At 28.9% G+C, this 21,260-nt stretch overlaps 2 protein-coding genes across 2 annotated transcripts; both read right to left on the minus strand.

Moving 5' to 3' along the window:
- Positions 1-1,746: 1,746 nt before the first annotated feature.
- LOC135954057 (gamma-glutamylcyclotransferase-like) lies at positions 1,747-2,884 on the minus strand. The gene is made up of 3 exons (XM_065504107.1): positions 2,637-2,884; positions 2,176-2,309; positions 1,747-2,109 (listed from the first exon to the last, which is right to left on the minus strand). Exons 1-3 carry the CDS (start codon positions 2,847-2,849, stop codon positions 1,791-1,793), a joined length of 666 nt encoding a protein of 221 aa, XP_065360179.1. The 5' UTR covers positions 2,850-2,884; the 3' UTR covers positions 1,747-1,790.
- Positions 2,885-4,461: 1,577 nt separating this feature from the next.
- LOC135954058 (gamma-glutamylcyclotransferase-like) lies at positions 4,462-5,633 on the minus strand. Its single transcript, XM_065504109.1, has 4 exons — positions 5,496-5,633; positions 5,097-5,212; positions 4,911-5,044; positions 4,462-4,854 (listed from the first exon to the last, which is right to left on the minus strand). Exons 2-4 carry the CDS (start codon positions 5,199-5,201, stop codon positions 4,542-4,544), a joined length of 552 nt encoding a protein of 183 aa, XP_065360181.1. The 5' UTR covers positions 5,202-5,212; positions 5,496-5,633; the 3' UTR covers positions 4,462-4,541.
- Between the last annotated feature and the right edge of the window lie 15,627 nt (positions 5,634-21,260).

Consider the following 21,260-nt stretch of genomic DNA (forward strand, 5'->3'; position numbering starts at 1 on the left):
CCTTTCAACACTTTTCGATTTGACGATTATGTTAGCAACAAAAATTAATATTTTTAACTTTCTGCTGGAGATTTTAACCATAATTATTTACTAGTGAAATTACTAGAGAATGATGGCTGCAGGGTGACATATGCTCACGAGTTTGACAAATTAGTTTCACCTAATGAAATATTTGTGAAAGCTAATGCAGTGTGGACAATAGCTATTATTTTAAACTGCATGGTAGTTGTGCTTATATTGATGTTCCTTTAGATGGTTCCACACACAACATTGAGTTGTTTGTATTGTATTCAAGGAAATTGTCAATACACTTGACAATTTATGACATTATAAATTAGGATGTTCTATATACGTACATAAATACAAACATTTACCATACCAACCAACATCTGCATTTTTATATGAGAGCAATAATATTGTTGCATAAAACAAAATAAGGACACTTTTCAAACTCTGCAATAATGAAAACCCACGCCAAAAATATGATTTAAATATCAAATTATTTTCAAAATTTTTTTTATCATTATTTTTATTATTATTTTATCTAACACGTTGATGGGGGCAACCAAAAACAAAACAACAAACAAACAAAAATAATAATTAAAATATTTTAAATGTAATTGAGTAATATTAGTTATAAAATGTTTATCATATAAAAGGCTTTGTGGTTTTGTTAACAACTGTCAACAGTATAGTTGTCAATAGACAATAGCACATAAGCTAGTAATTAAAAGCAGAAATTTCATTCATTTAAAAAAGTAGATTTAAAATTAATTGTACATTTTTAAATGGAATTTTGTGGCATCATGCTTTGCTGAAACACATTTTTAAAAATGATTTTTTGAGGTTAAAAAGTTTTTGCTTTATAATATTTTTACAATTTTATTTACAAAAAACTAAATAAAAAAAATAAAAACAGAAAACAACATACGAAAATGCTCTCACGTACATTGGCAAGTTGCACTTACATATTCTTATGGGGCATGTTGAAGAGTTTGCAGTGTTAAACAATTGCTCACTTTTGTGGTGCAAATAGAACATGTATGTTTGATATCTTAAGCATGTTGGGTTTTAAAACAGGAAATAACAGAGGAAACTAAACTGAAGGGACAAAGTCTGGTTAAGATTTAAAATGTATTAGGATTTGAAAATTTGGGCAAAAATTTCAATCTAATTTCAATAAAAACGTGAAATTCCCCTCAGGAATTTAAAAAAAAACTATATTATCGATTATTTCACAAACACAAATTTTCAATTTCACAAAAAAATAATTAAAAAAAAAATTTGTTAAAAACAAATTTTTGGAAAAAAAATTAGGGTGAACATGTTATTTTGGTGAAAATATAATTTTTTGTTGAAAAAATATGTCTCGATTTGACTATTGCGGATATTTTGTTATATCAATTATGAATTCAGAAAGTTGAAATTTTAATTTCACAAAAAATCGGCTGTTTAAATAAATAATAACTAATTAAATTTCAGAAATTAGAGTTTTTCTAATATCAGAAAAACTGTAATTAAAAAAACTATTCAGCCCCTCATATTTCAAATACAGACCAATATAAAATAACTCGGATTTATTTTGAATAATAAATCCGAGCGAGTTATTTTCCCTTTTCCCATTTTTAACATAGAATTTGAATAGGAAAAATGGGAAAAAAATCCTCCTGATTTTTTTTTTAATAATTGGGTTGATAATGTTCCAATATTCTTCACAAACTAATATAATTTCAATATCAAAATCTATTGTTTTCGAAAATGAAACTTAGCATTTTATTAAATTACTTCTCTTAAGAATCTAATTCTACATTCTTCAATTCCAAAACATTTTCCATATTCGGCTCTACATTGCCATTATGTTTAATGGACTTTAACCAATCGATGTAGGGCTGCTCAATACCCGACTCTATGGCACCTTTAACCAAACACTGCAGATATGTTTTCGAGGGCTGTCTATCAAATGGTATAGAATCACGCTCCAATTCTTCCAGGTCAGTGACAGGTTGTTTAACCAATAGATAAACACGAGCAGTTATAGTTTTGTTGTTGCTTAGTTGAAGAACAGGCACACTTAAGGCTTTGTAAATGCCTAGATGGACACCTTCTTGACTGGTGAAATGTAAAGAGATATAAATTAAAATATAAAACTAATAATAGGTATCATATTGCATTTACTTGTCTATGTCATCCAAATTTGATACATCTATTTCCCACAAAGTGCCTTGAACAGTGCGATTTGAATGTTCTACCACGGTGGCTGCGGAACCCTGCCACCTGGATGAATAGACATTGAAATCCAATCTGTAATTCTGTAATAGAAAAAATCATTAAATAAGGGTAAATAATAGTTTTTCAATAGAGCCCTTTACACTTCTGACTTTCTCAATAATTTGATTAAATAGCAACTGGCAAATTAGCAATATTACAGCTTAATAACAATTGGGATCTCCAACAAAATATATGAAAACTCATTGTCGATAATGGCTTTGGTCTCAAATGTAATCAAGCTGTTAGTCAAAAACTTGCCTAATTTTACCTCTATTAACAATCTACCACTTTTGTCTTTTTAACATTTTACCAAATTTATAAGAATTTCAACAGTATTTTTTATGGACTCTAGAGAATTTCTCACTTACCTTCAAAATTCCCGCTCCAATTTTAACTGCTGTGGGATTTTGTATGTGTATACGCTTCGCTAACATATTGCTGCCATAACCGAAATAATAAAATTTATCTCCATTCACTCCTGGTAAATTTTCAACATCTGTTTTATTTGTTGAATTAGGTATCACAGAACTTTGTACTAAACTAAGAACTTGTACTAAAAATACTAGAATTAAAAGTTTCATTGTTGTAAAATGTTCAGCAATACAACCGTTTGAACTGAGTTTCAAATAGTGAATGTTAAGTATTTGAAAAATTGTAACAAACAAATACTTACTATAAAAAGCATAAACTATAGATTAGTTTGAGATTATGAGAAGGTATGCTAAGTAACATTATTGTTTTGTATTCATATAAAGTAGTAATTTATAGATAAATACACATATAGCGATAACCCTACTGCAAAAGACCTAACTCAATTGTAAAAACCTAAGTGGTGAGAATGTATTAGCAAAAATATGTGAAAACAAAAACAACACACGTAGTTGTATTTTTTTGAGTAATTTAGTTATTGAGCATAGAGAAATACATACACATAGAGCGGAAACTATCCTGTCAAAGACCTAACTCAGTTGTCAAAACCTAAGTCATGAGCATGGATTAGTAAAAAACACAACACTGGTATTTGTAACTTTTTTGATTAATTTTTTGTTTGAGTTTTTTTTTATATTTTCCACTCTATGTATATTTTCTCTATGGGTTAGGTTTTTATTATGTTAAATGAATTTTTTTTATTTTTTTGAGCAGAAAAATATTTTTAAAATGTTTGTATTAAAAAAACTTCCTATCTGTGTTTTTGAAACAGGCCCAAAAATGTTTTATAATAAATTTAAGATACATTTCGATTGGTCTACTTCCCCCTTTTACACAGCTATTGGAAACGAGAATTAAAATGATAAGAAAATAAATTACGCAATTTGTGATAAGATCTCTAAACTCAGGCTTTAAATTTATAGACATTTGTAAGTACTTATGTACAATTAACCAGCAGGCCGCTGAACAAGTTTTGCCACTCAATTTACTTTTAAGGCTTTAGACTGGAGAATGACGCTGCGTGAATTTTATACACAAAAATAAACTATTGGAAGTTCCTAGATAATATATAGAACTAAAAACAGTCTAAAATACAAGAGTTTTCGGTTCTTATCAAAGTTTTCCGTTCTAAAATGTTCCTCTAATAAAGTCTAAATGTGAATGGTACTTCAACTTTTTAAGGAAACATTACGAAACCTATTGAATAGACCTGTATAAGTAATTAACTAGAGGCAGTATATAGCCAAGATATTAATCTTTAATTTAAGGTATAGCTCGACTTATCAAGTGCTCAAATTCCGGAGATATTAGCCGATTTCCCTCTTATAAACAACAAGTGTATGTAAAGGTTATTTCAAATTTGCCAACGTTTAATGGATAGAACTTGTTTGTTTTGTTTTCAGATATTTTTTTACTAATACATTTTTACTATTTTAATTTTTGACAACTGAGTTAGGTCTATGACATGAACGCTTCCGATCTATATGTATTTAAATTTTAAATTAAGAAAATTCCAAATAAACTTGAGAATTTAGAAAGTTCCAACTAAAATTATGAAAAATTTAAATGAAATTAATTAAATTCTATGTAAAATTTAAAAATACATATGGCTGATTACCTAGTAATACAAGAATTATTATGATAAAACGTTGTTCCACATAACGCAAGGAAAACATTATAAAGTAGTTGGTTTAATATATCTGTTTTAGGACCTAAAAATATTAACTACTAATTTGTCTGGCCCCAAATGTAACAAAATAAAATCCTTTGCATAAATAAATGCTTAAAACTTTATTATAATTTCACAACTCTGGGTTTACAATCATTTGCCTCTAGTACCAACATCATAATTCCACTGTATGCAATTCCAAATGTTCTTCAAATTTCTCCACAGTTTTACAATTATGATGGACACTCTTCAGCCACACAATATAGTCCGAGGGTATGCCAGTTTCCAAAGCACCTTTTATCAAAGTCTTTAAATAAGTCTTAGAGGGTTGTCTACAAACAGGAATGACATCGGCAGTTAGAGTTTTCAAATGAGTAGAAGGTTGATTAACCAAATGATAAGAACGGCAGTCTATATGTTTATCCAAATTTACACAATAAACCGCCAAAGTCATGGGACTGTAGAGATTTTCATGAACGCCTTCTTGGCTGCAAGAGAAATTATCAAAATATACCTAAATATAAAAATATCACATTTAACTTACTTGTCCAAATCCTTAATATGACAACTATCTATTTCCCATATAGCACCAAAAACTACATCTCCCAAAGAGGGTACAATAGTAGCCGGAGCTCCAAGCCAGTTAGAGGAAGCCGTGTGGAAATCTAAGCGGTAGTCCTAAACATCACCATCAATTTTAGGTTAGTAGACAGTAAGAGTTAAAACTTACCTGCAGTTTTCCGACTCCCACACGTTGAGCCGCTGGATTTTGTATGTGTATACGTTTGGCCAACATATTGCTGCCATAGCCAAAATAATAAAACTTTGCAGCCATCTTTTTTTACACTTAAATAAATTGATATATGTATAGAAAACGTTACAAAATATATTTTTTTTTTTGCAGAATTGTTAAACTTAAAACCAAAATTCAATGAAATGGGTGGAAAATAATCACAAAATTGGCCGTACTAATGAAAGCAATGATTTTATGGTTTTGTTGTTGTTATTTGTTATAAATAAAAAAAATGGTTGATGATTTACAAGTTGTCTTAAATTGGCAATTTATAAATGAATGAATTATGTTGTTAAAATCAAACAAATAATTATATATTCTATGAAAAAAACTTACCGGAATGTTAAACACTATTTGAAGTTATTAAAATATAATATTTTAGTTAATAAACTATTAAACTTTTAATTAAAAATTCCACTATTTCACTGTAAAATATTTTTGTCCACCACTTTTTCTTCTTTACTAAAATAATAAAAACAGCTGACTGCACCCTCTCACTCTGTTTATGAAAAATATATGAGTTGATAATGCAGAGCATTGACATTACACTGTTTTATCGATTGTAGGGTTAACAGGCTGTTATTTTGAAATTTAACAGTATAATAAACATTTTTTGTTTAAATTTGAAAAATGCTTATACTAGGCTGTCGAAATATTAAATTTGTTAGTAAATAAATAAGCTTTTAAAGTATAAAAATTAATTATTTTTTAAATATATAGAACGACAAGCGTTAAACACGTTTTTTTATAAAACGATACCTTTATGTTTCACAACTTTATGATTTTTAGGTCTTTAATTAGTAAAACGAAAGGCTTAAAGTTATAAAATACTTTAAATGAAAATGTTTGATTTGAATTTTGTATGGAAAAGGATTCAAATCTTAAAAAAATTTATTTTTCATATGAAAATTAATTTAGATATATAATAGATTCTTATTTTTAAACCAATTCTGTTGATGAAAGCTTTAAAGAGTTCCTGAATTTTTCCAATTTCATACGTTTTATAAATTTACTTTTTCACAAATTATTATCAAAAATTCCATTCCTCAATAATATAACCAGGGGTGCCCACAAGTTCCTTATGGAAGAGTAAACACCAATACATTTAAAGAAAAGCTACTTTTTATTCAATATTTGTTGTTGCTAAAACCAATTCATACAAAGAAAAAAGAAAAAAAAACTCACTTTCAACTCACACATTTTTAAAATATCATACGATAAACAAAATCTACAATGTAGATTCTACATGGATGATCGCAGTTACAAAAACAAGAGTACCAAGAGTATAGGGCTTGGGCATGACTGATATAAACAAATAAACAAATATTGTCTATATTAATGACTTAGAAATCCGGATATAGGTAAAAAATAGGTAAAAATAGAGGTTGTCCTGGTTTTTCTCAAGAAGGTGAAGGGTATAACAATTTTTTCGTTCTAAAAATCAATTTTTTTCCAAGGGGAAATAATTTGCTCCTTGGATGATGAGCAATTTATTTTTAGGAGAAAATTTCCTTTGTGGTTGTGGCCTATACTAACATTTAGCAGATTTCACTACCTATTTTTGGGTATTTTGTTTATTGTACAAATTTCCCTTATAGGAGGAAATTTACTGTGTGGTTTTGGTTTATGCTATTATATAGCATATTTCACAACCCATTTGAGGGTATTTTGGTTATTATATAAAATTCCCTTATAAAGGAATTTCCGGTTTTGAAGTATGAAATTTTGCCGCTATAGTTAGAATTAGGGTCTCATTTTGTAAAACGAAACGTTTGGAAGCGTAAGCAATTTGTATGAAGAATACTGGGAAAAGGGTTTGAAACTTGAATATTTTCCATATAAAATTTTGTTAACGTTTGTCGTTTCGTTTTATAAAATTAAACACTTAGTATCCCAGAGAGAAGTTCCTAACTACAATTGCTAAGGGTGTATTTTCTTTTAAACAAAAAATTAAACATTTTAGGAAAATTATATTAAGGGGCTCATTTTATAAAACGAAACGACAAACGTTCAACAAATTTTGTATGGAAAATATTCAAGTTTCAAACCCTTTTCCCAGTATTCTTCATACAAATTGCTTACGTTTCTGAACGCTTCGTTTTACGAAATGAGGCCCTAAAAGATTTTAAAATTAGGGACAAACGCATTTTATGCGTTTTGTTTACCAAATATTTTTATATTCTTGTATTTTATGGCTTTTTCACAAATGTGAAACCCGTTACATTCGAATTCATGAGAGCAATTTCGTAACAATATATGTAACTGGAAACCGTGATAATGGGGGCTAATAATTTTAATTTGAAAACAAAATAAAATCTTATATTATAGTAATTTTCTTAAACAATTCCAATCAGTTTTAAAAACATAGCAGCTTAAACATCAGCCACTTCATACAGCTTAAGAAATTTCTATTTTCCCTATACATACTTATATAGTTATTTTACAATTTTTTCTCTAATATACTTAAGACAATTTTTTGTTTTCTCAAGAGCAATTAAATTGTAATTTACTTGTCTTTATAGCTGTTTTTCTCTCTTTGCCAACATGGACCTTAAGGTATCTTAACTTAGAGCAACTATAAAGACCAACTTTACACAAAGTTTTCTCGGAAAGAAGACAAAAAAAATGTTTGCATATAAATGCTTATTAATTTAAATTTACTACAATGGTCATAAGAATCTATCTATACCCGTCCAAAAAAACCCCTCCCCCTTAAACTAAAAATTTTCATAATTTTCTTTATTTGTAAGTGAAAGAAAACAGAAATGAAAGTTTGTAGAAGTAGTGTAAAGTGTTAATTTTCTTAAGAGTTTTTCTTTTATAAAAATAAAATAAAAGTTTTATGTTTTTTTTGCAGAAAAAAAAACTAACAGGATTGTTGGTTAATAATACTCCAAAGGGTTTTTCTAACGTTTTTCATGTTACAAGTCTTAAACTTTGAACTTTTGCCACCAAACTAACAAACCAACAATACAATGTTGGCTGTTTGGGAGGGAGTGAAATGAACAATAGTTATTTGGGGGAGTTGGGGAACAAATAAAAATGTTTAGTGTAAAATGGTAAAATGCAATTTATTTTGCATGTAGAAATGAACAGACAACTTTTTAACATGTTGAAATAAATGCATATTTATTTGTTAGTTTAATATAATAGAGGTTTTGAGAAAAGCCAATAGCTAAATAAAAAATTGTAGGTGAAGAATGTAAACAAATAAATGCAGTCCACTATTAAAATCCTTTTAAAATATTCTTTTTTCTGTATCACATACTCAGCCACTTGATATGGAGTTTTGTTTGGGTTTAATGCATTTTTGTTTAAACAAATATAAAGTCAATTTTAATTAACCAACCGTAAATGAAATTTCATGTTTTTGTTGTTGCTTTCCATACTTACATATATGTACATAAATATTGTGTATAGAGAGAAGAGTAGTTGTTGCATTAAGCCACATTTATGCCTCGCCATGTTGACACAATGTAAATGCAACATGTTAATGCAAAGTTAAATAAACGTTTCGATGTATGCAACGTATCGGTTATCAACACGCATTTATTTCATAAATGGCCAAACGAACAAAAACCCAACACCCAAAGAAAAATTATAGTTGTACATGATCACAGCAATCATTTTAAAACGATTGGAGGATAATCAACAATATTATGGTGGGTGTAATTATTTATATGGTAATATGTTAGAGTTATAATTCACATGATTGCAGCAATCATATATATGATTGTAAGAATTAAGTGTATGTATGTGACAATCAATACCATGATGAATAATTACATCATAATATGTTGCTGCCAAAAATCCACCATCATGAACATGACTGCCACAAACATATACATAATTACTACTATCATATATATGATTGCTGCAATCACGTAAATCGTAACTGTGACATATCATGGTTGCCGCAACCCTATAAATAATTACACTCACCATACTATTGTTGAATTACCCCTAATCATGTTAAAATGATCACAGTAATAATGTACAACTATATTTTTATTCTGAGTGTAGTGCACACACTTTTACTTCAATGCGCCAGCTTTCAACGCGGTTGAGGTTAAAAGCATTTAACTAAAAGGTTGTTTATTGAGTGGATAGATTGTCGGGGAGAAAGTGCTCGTAATAACCTTGTTAACGTTTTTAATTAAAGCAGCAAATATTTGCCAGGATATGGACACCCGTATACAGAGTTAGGGTAGGTGCCAGTAGTTGGTTAAACACTCGGTGTAGTCATCATTATCACAGAGTTTTTTTTGTTTTGTTTTGTTTTGCGCTGTTGCAGTGTATATTAGTGATTTATTGCACTACAAATTGAATTGTAGCACTTTGTCCAAAACATATAGCAGGTATTTAAAGGGTTTGTAGCGAAAGGATAATGAGCTTTTGCGAAAGTACAATAGTATGATGGATGAGTGAATTTTTAAAGGGTGAAAAATTTTGATTTTTAGTTTAATAATTTAGAGAAAGAAATAATTTCAGTCAATAGCAGCAAACATAGAAAAATACACATAGATTGGAAACTAAAAAAAAAATCAAACTAAAAAATTCTCAAAATACTGACACATACGAGTGTTGTTTTTGTTTTCATATAGTTTTTTTTACTAACATATTCTCATCACTTAGGTTTTTGACAATTGAGTTAGGTCTTTGACATGAGAGTTTCCGATCTATGTGGAATTTTTTTGATATGAACAAAAATTATACATTTTCAATTATACAGTCTTTCTAACTCAAGGAAAATTCTGTGTCCATTTAGCTTTTACGGAGGTTTTACTGTTCAAAAGTTTAGGATTTGTGAAAGTTATATGGATATGGATTAAATTTGGATCCTTAGATTCACAAATAGATGATTCTTAACAACTCATGCAGTCTATTGTTCGATATTGTAGTGAGTTTAAGACATTTGAATTAATTAATTAAATTAAAGCTTAATACACTAAAATCTTAATTCGGAATTCAAAAATATTCAAAGGCTTTTATTTAAATAGAATTCATTCATGGTTAAATTAATTTTTGTAATATATTTGAATAGAAGAAGAATTTAATCATTTAATTCATTTTTAATTTATTTTGTAATGGAATTGAAGAAGGAATTTACTCTATAAAGAATGAATTCTCAAAGGAATGAATTCAATACATTTGAAGTGCAAAGGAATTAATTCATTAATGAAATTGTTAAGAGATAATATTTAATTTGATTTCGAAAATGGAATTAAGTATTAAGTATTAAATATTTCAAAATATTTAATACTTGCCGAGGGTCTAATCACACGGTGCTCCACACCGGATAAAGACAATGAGTCTATTACCGCCATTATGTGACTTAAAGTACACACAATTGGCAACTTTTAGTACAATGACTGCACAGATAAATGCACCTTGCTCGAGTGCTCTATCTATCTAATCCCTGCCATCCATAGCTCAGCTAGTCAACAAGATAAGATACAATAGACAGAATAAAGCAGTGCACGCTCTGGTTGAGACCAGTGAGCACAAGACCGGCGACCTATCATTAACAACGACCAAGAGCCAAGCCCTAGCCAATGTACTAAGCCACCCAATCCAATACATTTCCCAAACATAGCCAACCAACCTTATCACTAAATGGTTCTGTTTATTCAGGAACAGCTTCAGGATCGAGCTATCTAATACCTGCCATACACAGCTCAGCTAGTCAACAAGATAAGATAGAATTGCCAGAATAAAGCAGCTCACGCTCTGGTTAAGAACAGTCAGCACATGACCAGCAACCTATAACTTCCAGGCAGTTATTGATAAGGTGTAGCCCTCCTATGCACACAATGTACTACGCACGAAACCGGGGTTCCGAGGTGAACGGATCTCAGTCCTTTAATAATTTAAATTTACAGCTGACTAGAGTCTCATTTAATAAAGAGCGTATTAGGTAAGCCCCATGACTTTGTCCTGTCTTGATCATTAGGTCCCTTCGTTGTGGCTGTGGTTAAAACCCAATGCGGGTACAGAATTGGTAAAATGTCTGATGTTTCGGACAACCAAATCCTACTGGGTGCTGTTGTCGAATAAACAGAGCCATTTGTTTGGTTTGAGAAATGAGTTTAGCTCCATATTTACCATTGAAAAAAAAATATGGAATTACGAGATCATTCAGTAAAAATCGGGAAAGATTTGGATCCGATATTAGCAAAAACAAGACTAAGGTAGGTAAAACTGAAATTTTATTTTTCCAATGAGAATATCTCGTAAACTATAGCTAGAGGTTTTTTGTAGATCTCTACTAGTAGATTCCATATATAAAAATCTTTCAAATCGGATTGAGAACATAAATTTTCCATTACTTTTAATTTTCCATATGCCCGAGGTACCCTACTTTGAGGCCTTGAGGCTCCGCCCCTGGATAATTACAGATTTAGTTCCACTTATTTTTGGAATTCCCCCACAGTGCCAAGTTTATGCTTTAAGAGATTATCAGAATTATTGAACTGTCTGAAATTTTAGTTGATATCCGAAGAAGGTTTTCCATATACATTGACTCTTGTAGGGGGAGCATCTTACGTTATTTTTAAAAACCTCAAATTTGTTAAAGTTCAAAAATTAATCTTACAATATTTGTTTTTCTCAAAGAGCCGCTTTTGCAAGTAGAAAGAAGATTTTTTAACCATCTACAATTTTATTTTTTTACAACAAATTGCTGCACTGCCTATGCAACATGTACTTGATATCATCATGTGGCATGTTGCACGTTAACACGGTACTCGGTAAGAGTGCGGAAAAACCATTTAACATTTTACGTGATTTTTGCCACATTTTAAAACAGTAATTTACATTGTACTTAAACAATCTGACATTAAATAAACAACACACAACTCTGTAGGCAGGCAAGAGGAGTTTCTTTTTTTTTTTGTACAACAATCTGATCGGGGTTTCATTTTAATAAAGTGCACTTTTCAACACTTTCGTACATAACACACACACATACACAAATACTTACTAAAAACCTACCATTATTAGCAGTAACAATGAAAACTCCTGCCACAATAAACTTGTGGCATATTAATTTCATATAAAATACAATTTCAAAAACTTTTTTTTTCGTTGGTATGTGGAATTTTTGTAGCCACAGATTTTTGAAATTACCACATAAGCTGGATGTAGTAAATGATGATGATACGTAATTGATGATAATGTGACAATGTATGTAAATATGTGTGTGTGTGTGTATTTGTTAGTTGTTCGAGTATTGGTGTTAATGACATTGATAATATTTCCCTGTTAAAAGCCCGGTTTAACAAAGCACAGCAACAGTTTTTGATGGCTACTTAAAAATTTAAATTACCATGATGTTCACATTATGAACAGAGGACTTATGGCCTCTTTGAAAAATGACAAAAATATTTATAAATTGAAATTGAAAATCTATACTCATACATTTGTTATAATGAGGTTATTTATTACAAAAGACGCTGAGAGAGAGAGAGTGTGTGTGTTATGGTGAAAGAGTTGATAAACATAACATTAAAAATTAAACAACTCCATGAATTTATGACCAACAGAAACTATAGTAATTTATCATTTGCATTTGTTTGGTATATGTATTCCATATGTACACATACATTTTTGCAAAGAGATGAGCACTTTGATAATGTTATTGAAAAGCAATTAAAATTGCGTTTATAACACTATACATTGATTGAATTATTATTACAAGTTTTTTTTCATGTGTTAACATTGCAAACAGTAGAATCATGTTTATACGTTGGTGATATCTGGAAAAAAATATTGTCCTTTTCCTGTTTTTTTTTTTTTTGTGAAGAGTTATAATAAATAATAATAATAAATTTAAATCGCTTTTTGTTGAAAATATAAGTGATCACACTTAATCGTCCTTTTTCCATTTGAACCAATATTTACCGGCTTATAGCCCCTTTCATGTTTTGCTTGATTTTCATATAAAAAAATCGATTTTGGATGAAAATATAAGTGATTACAGATGATCGTCCTTTTTCCATTTGGACCTCTATTTACCGATTTACATCCACTTTTATGTTTTACTTGATTTTCATAAAAAATCGATTTTTGGTTGAAAATATAAGTGATCACAGATGATCGTCCTTTTTCCATTTGGACATCTATTTACAGACTTATAGCAACTTTTATGTTTTACTTGATTTTCATATAAAAAATCGAATTTTGGTTGAAAATATAAGTGATCACAGATGATCGTCCTCTTTCCATTTCTATTTCTATTTACTAATTTATTTTTTACTTGATTTTCATATAAAAATCGATTTTTGGTTGAAAATATAAGTGATCACAGATGATCGTCCTTTTTCCATTTGGACCTCTATTTACCGATTTATAGCCACTTTTATGTTTTACTTGATTTTCATTTAAAATATCGAATTTTGGTTGAAAATATAAGTGATCACAGATGATCGTCCTTTTTCCATTTGGACCTCTATTTACAGACTTATAGCCACTTTTATGTTTTACTTGATTTTCATATAAAAAATCGATTTTGGATGAAAATATAAGTGATCACAGATGATCGTCCTTTTTCCATTTGGACCTCTATTTACCGATTTATAGCCACTTTTATGTTTTACTTGATTTTCATATAAAAAATCGATTTTGGATGAAAATATATGTGATCACAGATGATCGTCCTTTTTCCATTTGGACCTCTATTTACCGATTTATAGCCACTTTTATGTTTTACTTGATTTTCATATAAAAAACCTATTTTTGGATGAAAATATAAGTGATCACAGATGATCGTCCTTTTTCCATTTGGACCTCTATTTACCGATTTATAGCCACTTTTATGTTTTACTTGATTTTCATATAAAAAACCTATTTTTGGTTGAAAATATAAGTGATCACAGATGATCGTTTTTTTCCATTTGGACCTCTATTTACAGATTTATAGCCACTTTTATGTTTTACTTGATTTTCATATAAAAAATCGATTTTGGATGAAAATATAAGTGATCACAGATGATCGTCCGTTTTCCATTTCTATTTCTATTTACTAATTTATTTTTTACTTGATTTTCATATAAAAGTCGATTTTTGGTTGAAAATAAAAGTGATCACAGATGATCGTCCTTTTTCCATTTGGACCTCTATTTACCGATTTATAACCACTTTTATTTTTTATTTGATTTTCATATAAAAATCGATTTTTGGTTGAAAATATAAGTGATCACAGATGATCGTCCTTTTTCCATTTGGACCTCTATTTACAGACTTATAGCCACTTTTATGTTATACTTGATTTTCATATAAAAAACCGATTTTGGATGAAAATATAAGTGATCACAGATGATCGTCCTTTTACCATTTGGACCTATATTTACCGATTTATAGCCACTTTTAAGTTTTACTTGATTTTCATATAAAAAATCGATTTTGGATGAAAATATAAGTGATCACAGATGATCGTCCTTTTTCCATTTGGACCTCTATTTACCGATTTATAGCCACTTTTATGTTTTACTTGATTTTCATCTAAAGAATCGATTTTGGATGAAAATATAAGTGATCACAGATGATCGTCCTTTTTTCATTTGGACCTCTATTTACCGATTTATAACCACTTTTATATTTTGCTTGATTTTCATATAAAATATCGAATTTTGCTTGAAAATAAAAGTGATCACAGATGATCGTCCTTTTTCCATTTGGACCTCTATTTACAGACTTATAACAACTTTTATTTTTTACTTGATTTTCATATATAAAGTCGATTTTTGGTTGAAAATAAAAGTGATCACAGATGATCGTCCTTTTTCCATTTGGACCTCTATTTACAGACTTATAGCCACTTTTATGTTATACTTGATTTTCATATAAAAAACCGATTTTGGATGAAAATATAAGTGATCACAGATGATCGTCCTTTTACCATTTGGACCTATATTTACCGATTTATAGCCACTTTTAAGTTTTACTTGATTTTCATATAAAAAATCGATTTTGGATGAAAATATAAGTGATCACAGATGATCGTCCTTTTTCCATTTGGACGTCTATTTAACGATTTATAACCACTTTTATTTTTTACTTGATTTTCATATAAAAATCGATTTTGGTTGAAAATAAAAGTGATCACAGATGATCGTCCTTTTTCCATTTGGACCTCTATTTACAGACTTATAGCCACTTTTATGTTTTACTTGATTTTCATATAATAAATCGATTTTGGATGAAAATATAATTGATCACAGATGATCGTTCTTTTACCATTTGGACCGCTATTTACCGATTTATAACCACTTTTATTTTTTACTTGATTTTCATATATAAAGTCGATTTTTGGTTGAAAATAAAAGTGATCACAGATGATCGTCCTTTTTCCATTTGGACCTCTATTTACAGACTTATAGCCACTTTTATGTTATACTTGATTTTCATATAAAAAACCGATTTTGGATGAAAATATAAGTGATCACAGATGATCGTCCTTTTACCATTTGGACCTATATTTACCGATTTATAGCCACTTTTAAGTTTTACTTGATTTTCATATAAAAAATCGATTTTGGATGAAAATATAAGTGATCACAGATGATCGTCCTTTTTCCATTTGGACCTCTATTTACCGATTTATAGCCACTTTTATGTTTTACTTTATTTTCATATAAAAAACCTATTTTTGGTTGAAAATATAAGTGATCACAGATGATCGTTTTTTTCCATTTGGACCTCTATTTACAGATTTATAGCCACTTTTATGTTTTACTTGATTTTCATATAAAAAATCGATTTTGGATGAAAATATAAGTGATCACAGATGATCGTCCGTTTTCCATTTCTATTTCTATTTACTAATTTATTTTTTACTTGATTTTCATATAAAAGTCGATTTTTGGTTGAAAATAAAAGTGATCACAGATGATCGTCCTTTTTCCATTTGGACCTCTATTTACCGATTTATAACCACTTTTATTTTTTATTTGATTTTCATATAAAAATCGATTTTTGGTTGAAAATATAAGTGATCACAGATGATCGTCCTTTTTCCATTTGGACCTCTATTTACAGACTTATAGCCACTTTTATGTTATACTTGATTTTCATATAAAAAACCGATTTTGGATGAAAATATAAGTGATCACAGATGATCGTCCTTTTACCATTTGGACCTATATTTACCGATTTATAGCCACTTTTAAGTTTTACTTGATTTTCATATAAAAAATCGATTTTGGATGAAAATATAAGTGATCACAGATGATCGTCCTTTTTCCATTTGGACCTCTATTTACCGATTTATAACCACTTTTATTTTTTACTTGATTTTCATATAAAAAGTCGATTTTGGTTGAAAATATAAGTGATCACAGATGATCGTCCTTTTTCCATTTGGACCTCTATTTACAGACTTATAGCCACTTTTATGTTTTACTTGATTTTCATATAAAATATCGAATTTTGGTTGAAAATATAAGTGATCACAGATGATCGTCCTTTTTCCATTTGGACCTCTATTTACAGACTTATAGCCACTTTTATGTTTTACTTGATTTTCATATAAAAAATCGATTTTGGATGAAAATATATGTGATCACAGATGATCCTCTATGGACCTCTATTTACCGATTTATAACCACTTTTATTTTTTACTTGATTTTCATATATAAAGTCGATTTTTGGTTGAAAATAAAAGTGATCACAGATGATCGTCCTTTTTCCATTTGGACCTCTATTTACCGATTTATAACCACTTTTATTTTTTACTTGATTTTCATATAAAAAGTCGATTTTGGTTGAAAATATAAGTGATCACAGATGATCGTCCTTTGTCCATTTGGACCTCTATTTACCGATTTATAGCCACTTTTATGTTTTACTTGATTTTCATATAAAAATCGATTTTTGGTTGAAAATAAAAGTGATCACAGATGATCGTCCTTTTTCCATTTGGACCTCTATTTACCGATTTATAACCACTTTTATGTTTTACTTGATTTTCGTATAAAATATCGAATTTTGGTTGAAAATATAAGTGATCACAGATGATCGTCCTTTTTCCATTTGGACCTCTATTTACAGACTTATAGCCACTTTTATGTTTTACTTGATTTTCATATAAAAAATCGATTTTGGATGAAAATATATGTGATCACAGATGATCCTCTATGGACCTCTATTTACCGATTTATAACCACTTTTATTTTTTACTTGATTTTCATATATATAGTCGATTTTTGGTTGAAAATAAAAGTGATCACAGATGATCGTCCTTTTTCCATTTGGACCTCTATTTACCGATTTATAACCACTTTTATTTTTTACTTGATTTTCATATAAAAAGTCGATTTTGGTTGAAAATATAAGTGATCACAGATGATCGTCCTTTGTCCATTTGGACCTCTATTTACCGATTTATAGCCACTTTTATGTTTTACTTGATTTTCATATAAAAATCGATTTTTGGTTGAAAATAAAAGTGATCACAGATGATCGTCCTTTTTCCATTTGGACCTCTATTTACCGATTTATAGCCACTTTTATGTTTTACTTGATTTTCATATAAAAAATCGATTTTGGATGAAAATATAAGTGATCACAGATGATCGTCCTTTTTCCATTTGGACCTCTATTTACCGATTTATAGCCACTTTTATGTTTTACTTGATTTTCATATAAAAAACCTATTTTTGGTTGAAAATATAAGTGATCACAGATGATCGTTTTTTTCCATTTGGACCTCTATTTACAGATTTATAGCCACTTTTATGTTATACTTGATTTTCATATAAAAAACCGATTTTGGATGAAAATATAAGTGATCACAGATGATCGTCCTTTTACCATTTGGACCTATATTTACCGATTTATAGCCACTTTTAAGTTTTACTTGATTTTCATATAAAAAATCGATTTTGGATGAAAATATAAGTGATCACAGATGATCGTCCTTTTTCCATTTGGACCTCTATTTACCGATTTATAGCCACTTTTATGTTTTACTTGATTTTCATATAAAAAATCGATTTTGGATGAAAATATAAGTGATCACAGATGATCGTCCTTTTTTCATTTGGACCTCTATTTACCGATTTATAACCACTTTTATATTTTGCTTGATTTTCATATAAAATATCGAATTTTGCTTGAAAATAAAAGTGATCACAGATGATCGTCCTTTTTCCATTTGGACCTCTATTTACAGACTTATAACCACTTTTATTTTTTACTTGATTTTCATATATAAAGTCGAATTTTGGTTGAAAATATAAGTGATCACAGATGATCGTCCTTTTTCCATTTGGACCTCTATTTACAGACTTATAGCCACTTTTATGTTTTACTTGATTTTCATATAAAAAATCGATTTTGGATGAAAATATATGTGATCACAGATGATCCTCTATGGACCTCTATTTACCGATTTATAACCACTTTTATTTTTTACTTGATTTTCATATATAAAGTCGATTTTTGGTTGAAAATAAAAGTGATCACAGATGATCGTCCTTTTTCCATTTGGACCTCTATTTACCGATTTATAACCACTTTTATTTTTTACTTGATTTTCATATAAAAAGTCGATTTTGGTTGAAAATATAAGTGATCACAGATGATCGTCCTTTGTCCATTTGGACCTCTATTTACCGATTTATAGCCACTTTTATGTTTTACTTGATTTTCATATAAAAATCGATTTTTGGTTGAAAATAAAAGTGATCACAGATGATCGTCCTTTTTCCATTTGGACCTCTATTTACCGATTTATAACCACTTTTATGTTTTACTTGATTTTCGTATAAAATATCGAATTTTGGTTGAAAATATAAGTGATCACAGATGATCGTCCTTTTTCCATTTGGACCTCTATTTACAGACTTATAGCCACTTTTATGTTTTACTTGATTTTCATATAAAAAATCGATTTTGGATGAAAATATAAGTGATCACAGATGATCGTCCTTTTTTCATTTGGACCTCTATTTACCAATTTATAGCCACTTTTATGTTTTACTTGATTTTCATATAAAAAATCGATTTTGGATAAAAATATAAGTGATTACAGATGATCGTCCTTTTTCCATTTGGACCTCTATTTACCGATTTATAACCACTTTTATTTTTTACTTGATTTTCATATAAAAAATCGATTTTGGTTGAAAATAAAAGTGATCACAGATGATCGTCCTTTTTCCATTTGGACCACTATTTACCGATTTATAGTCACTTTTATGTTTTACTTGATTTTCATATAAAATATCGAATTTTGGTTGAAAATATAAGTGATCACAGATGTTCGTTGTTTTTCCATTTGGACCTCTATTACCGATTTATAGCCACTTTTATGTTTTGCTTGATATAAAAAATCGATTTTTGGTTGAAAATAAAAGTGATCACAGATGATCGTCCTTTTTCCATTTGGACCTCTATTTACCGATTTATAGCCACTTTTATGTTTTACTTGATTTTCATATAAAAAATCGATTTTGGATGAAAATATAAGTGATCACAGATGATCGTCTTTTTTCCATTTGGACCTCTATTTACCAATTTATAGCCACTTTTATGTTTTACTTGTTTTTCATATAAAAAATCGATTTTGGATGAAAATATAAGTGATCACAGATGATCGTCCTTTTTCCATTTGGACCTCTATTTACCGATTTATAACCACTTTTATGTTTTACTTGATTTTCATATAAAAAATTGATTTTTGGTTGAAAATAATAGTGATCACTGATGATCGTCCTTTTTCCATTTGGACCTCTATTTACCAATTTATAGCCACTTTTATGTTTTACTTGATTTTCATATAAAAAATCGATTTTGGATGAAAATATAAGTGATCACAGATGATCGTCCTTTTTCTATTTGGACCACTATTTACCGATTTACAGCCACTTTTATGTTTTACTTGATTTTCATATAAAAAATCGATTTTGGATGAAAATATAAGTGATCACAGATGATCGTCCTTTTTCCATTTGGACCTCTATTTACCGATTTATAACCACTTTTATGTTTTACTTGATTTTCATATAAAAAATTGATTTTTGGTTGAAAATAAAAGTGATCACTGATGATCGTCCTTTTTCCATTTGGACCTCTATTTACCAATTTATAGCCACTTTTATGTTTTACTTGATTTACATATAAAAAATCGATTTTGGATGAAAATATAAGTGATCACAGATGATCGTTGTTTTTCCATTTGGACCTCTATTTACCGATTTATAGCCACTTTTATGTTTTACTTGATTTTCATATAAAAAATCGATTTTGGATGAAAATATAAGTGATCACAAATGATCGTCCTTTTTCCATTTGGACCTCTATTTACCGATTTTTAGCCACTTTTTGTTTCACTTAATTTTTGTAAGAAAACAAAATCCAACCATTCAGTTTCTCTTATTTCATTAGCTGAGTATAAACAATTTAAGGATCATTCACATTCCACTGTATATTGCATTGAAAACCCATGTAAAGTGCTTTAGAACAGTGCGTATGTACAGGATTGTAGGCTTTTCGTAATGAATTTTTAAGTGTTTTTTTCCTGTTTTGATTATTTTAAATTTATGATAATAAAAAGGTTTTTTCACTTGTTTTAAGCGAGTGTTAAACTCATAAATATTTATTGATTATAAATTTAAAAAAATTATCATAATCATTTTAGCATACTTGTTTCTGGGCTAATGATTAAAAAGCCAAAAGGATTTTGATGTAATAAACATTTAGTAAATAACACAATTAATTTTTAGCAATTAAAACTAGTAAATTTTATGGAGATTATAAAATAAAAAAAAGTTATTAGGGAGTTAGTAAACAGTAGATTTAATTTGAAAAAAAATAACAATTAAAAACTTAAATACAAAATGTACAGTTTTGTTCAAAAAGTTAAAATATACATAGAAAATGTATAGTATTTTTTAAAGCTAATGAAAAAGGCTAATAAATTATACAATATTTTTTATCATTTCCGAGTATTAAATTTCCTTCAATTTGTAAACGGTCTAAATTCAATTGAAAAATTCTTCTATATTTTTTAAAATCTGTTTACGCTTATCACAAATAATTAAAAACTGCTACAGTTTTGAAAACATTACAACATTTCCTTTAACCACACACCAGCCCATT

Source organism: Calliphora vicina, chromosome 3, assembly GCF_958450345.1.
Source record: "Calliphora vicina chromosome 3, idCalVici1.1, whole genome shotgun sequence".
Lineage (NCBI taxonomy): Eukaryota > Metazoa > Arthropoda > Insecta > Diptera > Calliphoridae > Calliphora > Calliphora vicina.

Excerpts from the sequence above, each read along its gene's own strand:
- LOC135954057 (XM_065504107.1), bottom strand. The coding sequence starts at position 2,849 with ATGAAACTTTTAATTCTAGTATTTTTAGTACAAGTTCTTAGTTTAGTA. Across the intron at positions 2,310-2,636 it reads TTGGAGCGGGAATTTTGAAG|AATTACAGATTGGATTTCAA; the intron begins GTAAGTGAGAAA and ends TTTCTATTACAG. Across the intron at positions 2,110-2,175 it reads AATTTGGATGACATAGACAA|TCAAGAAGGTGTCCATCTAG; the intron begins GTAAATGCAATA and ends ACATTTCACCAG.
- LOC135954058 (XM_065504109.1), bottom strand. The coding sequence starts at position 5,201 with ATGGCTGCAAAGTTTTATTATTTTGGCTATGGCAGCAATATGTTGGCC. Across the intron at positions 5,045-5,096 it reads TGGGAGTCGGAAAACTGCAG|GACTACCGCTTAGATTTCCA; the intron begins GTAAGTTTTAAC and ends GGTGATGTTTAG. Across the intron at positions 4,855-4,910 it reads CATATTAAGGATTTGGACAA|CCAAGAAGGCGTTCATGAAA; the intron begins GTAAGTTAAATG and ends TTTCTCTTGCAG.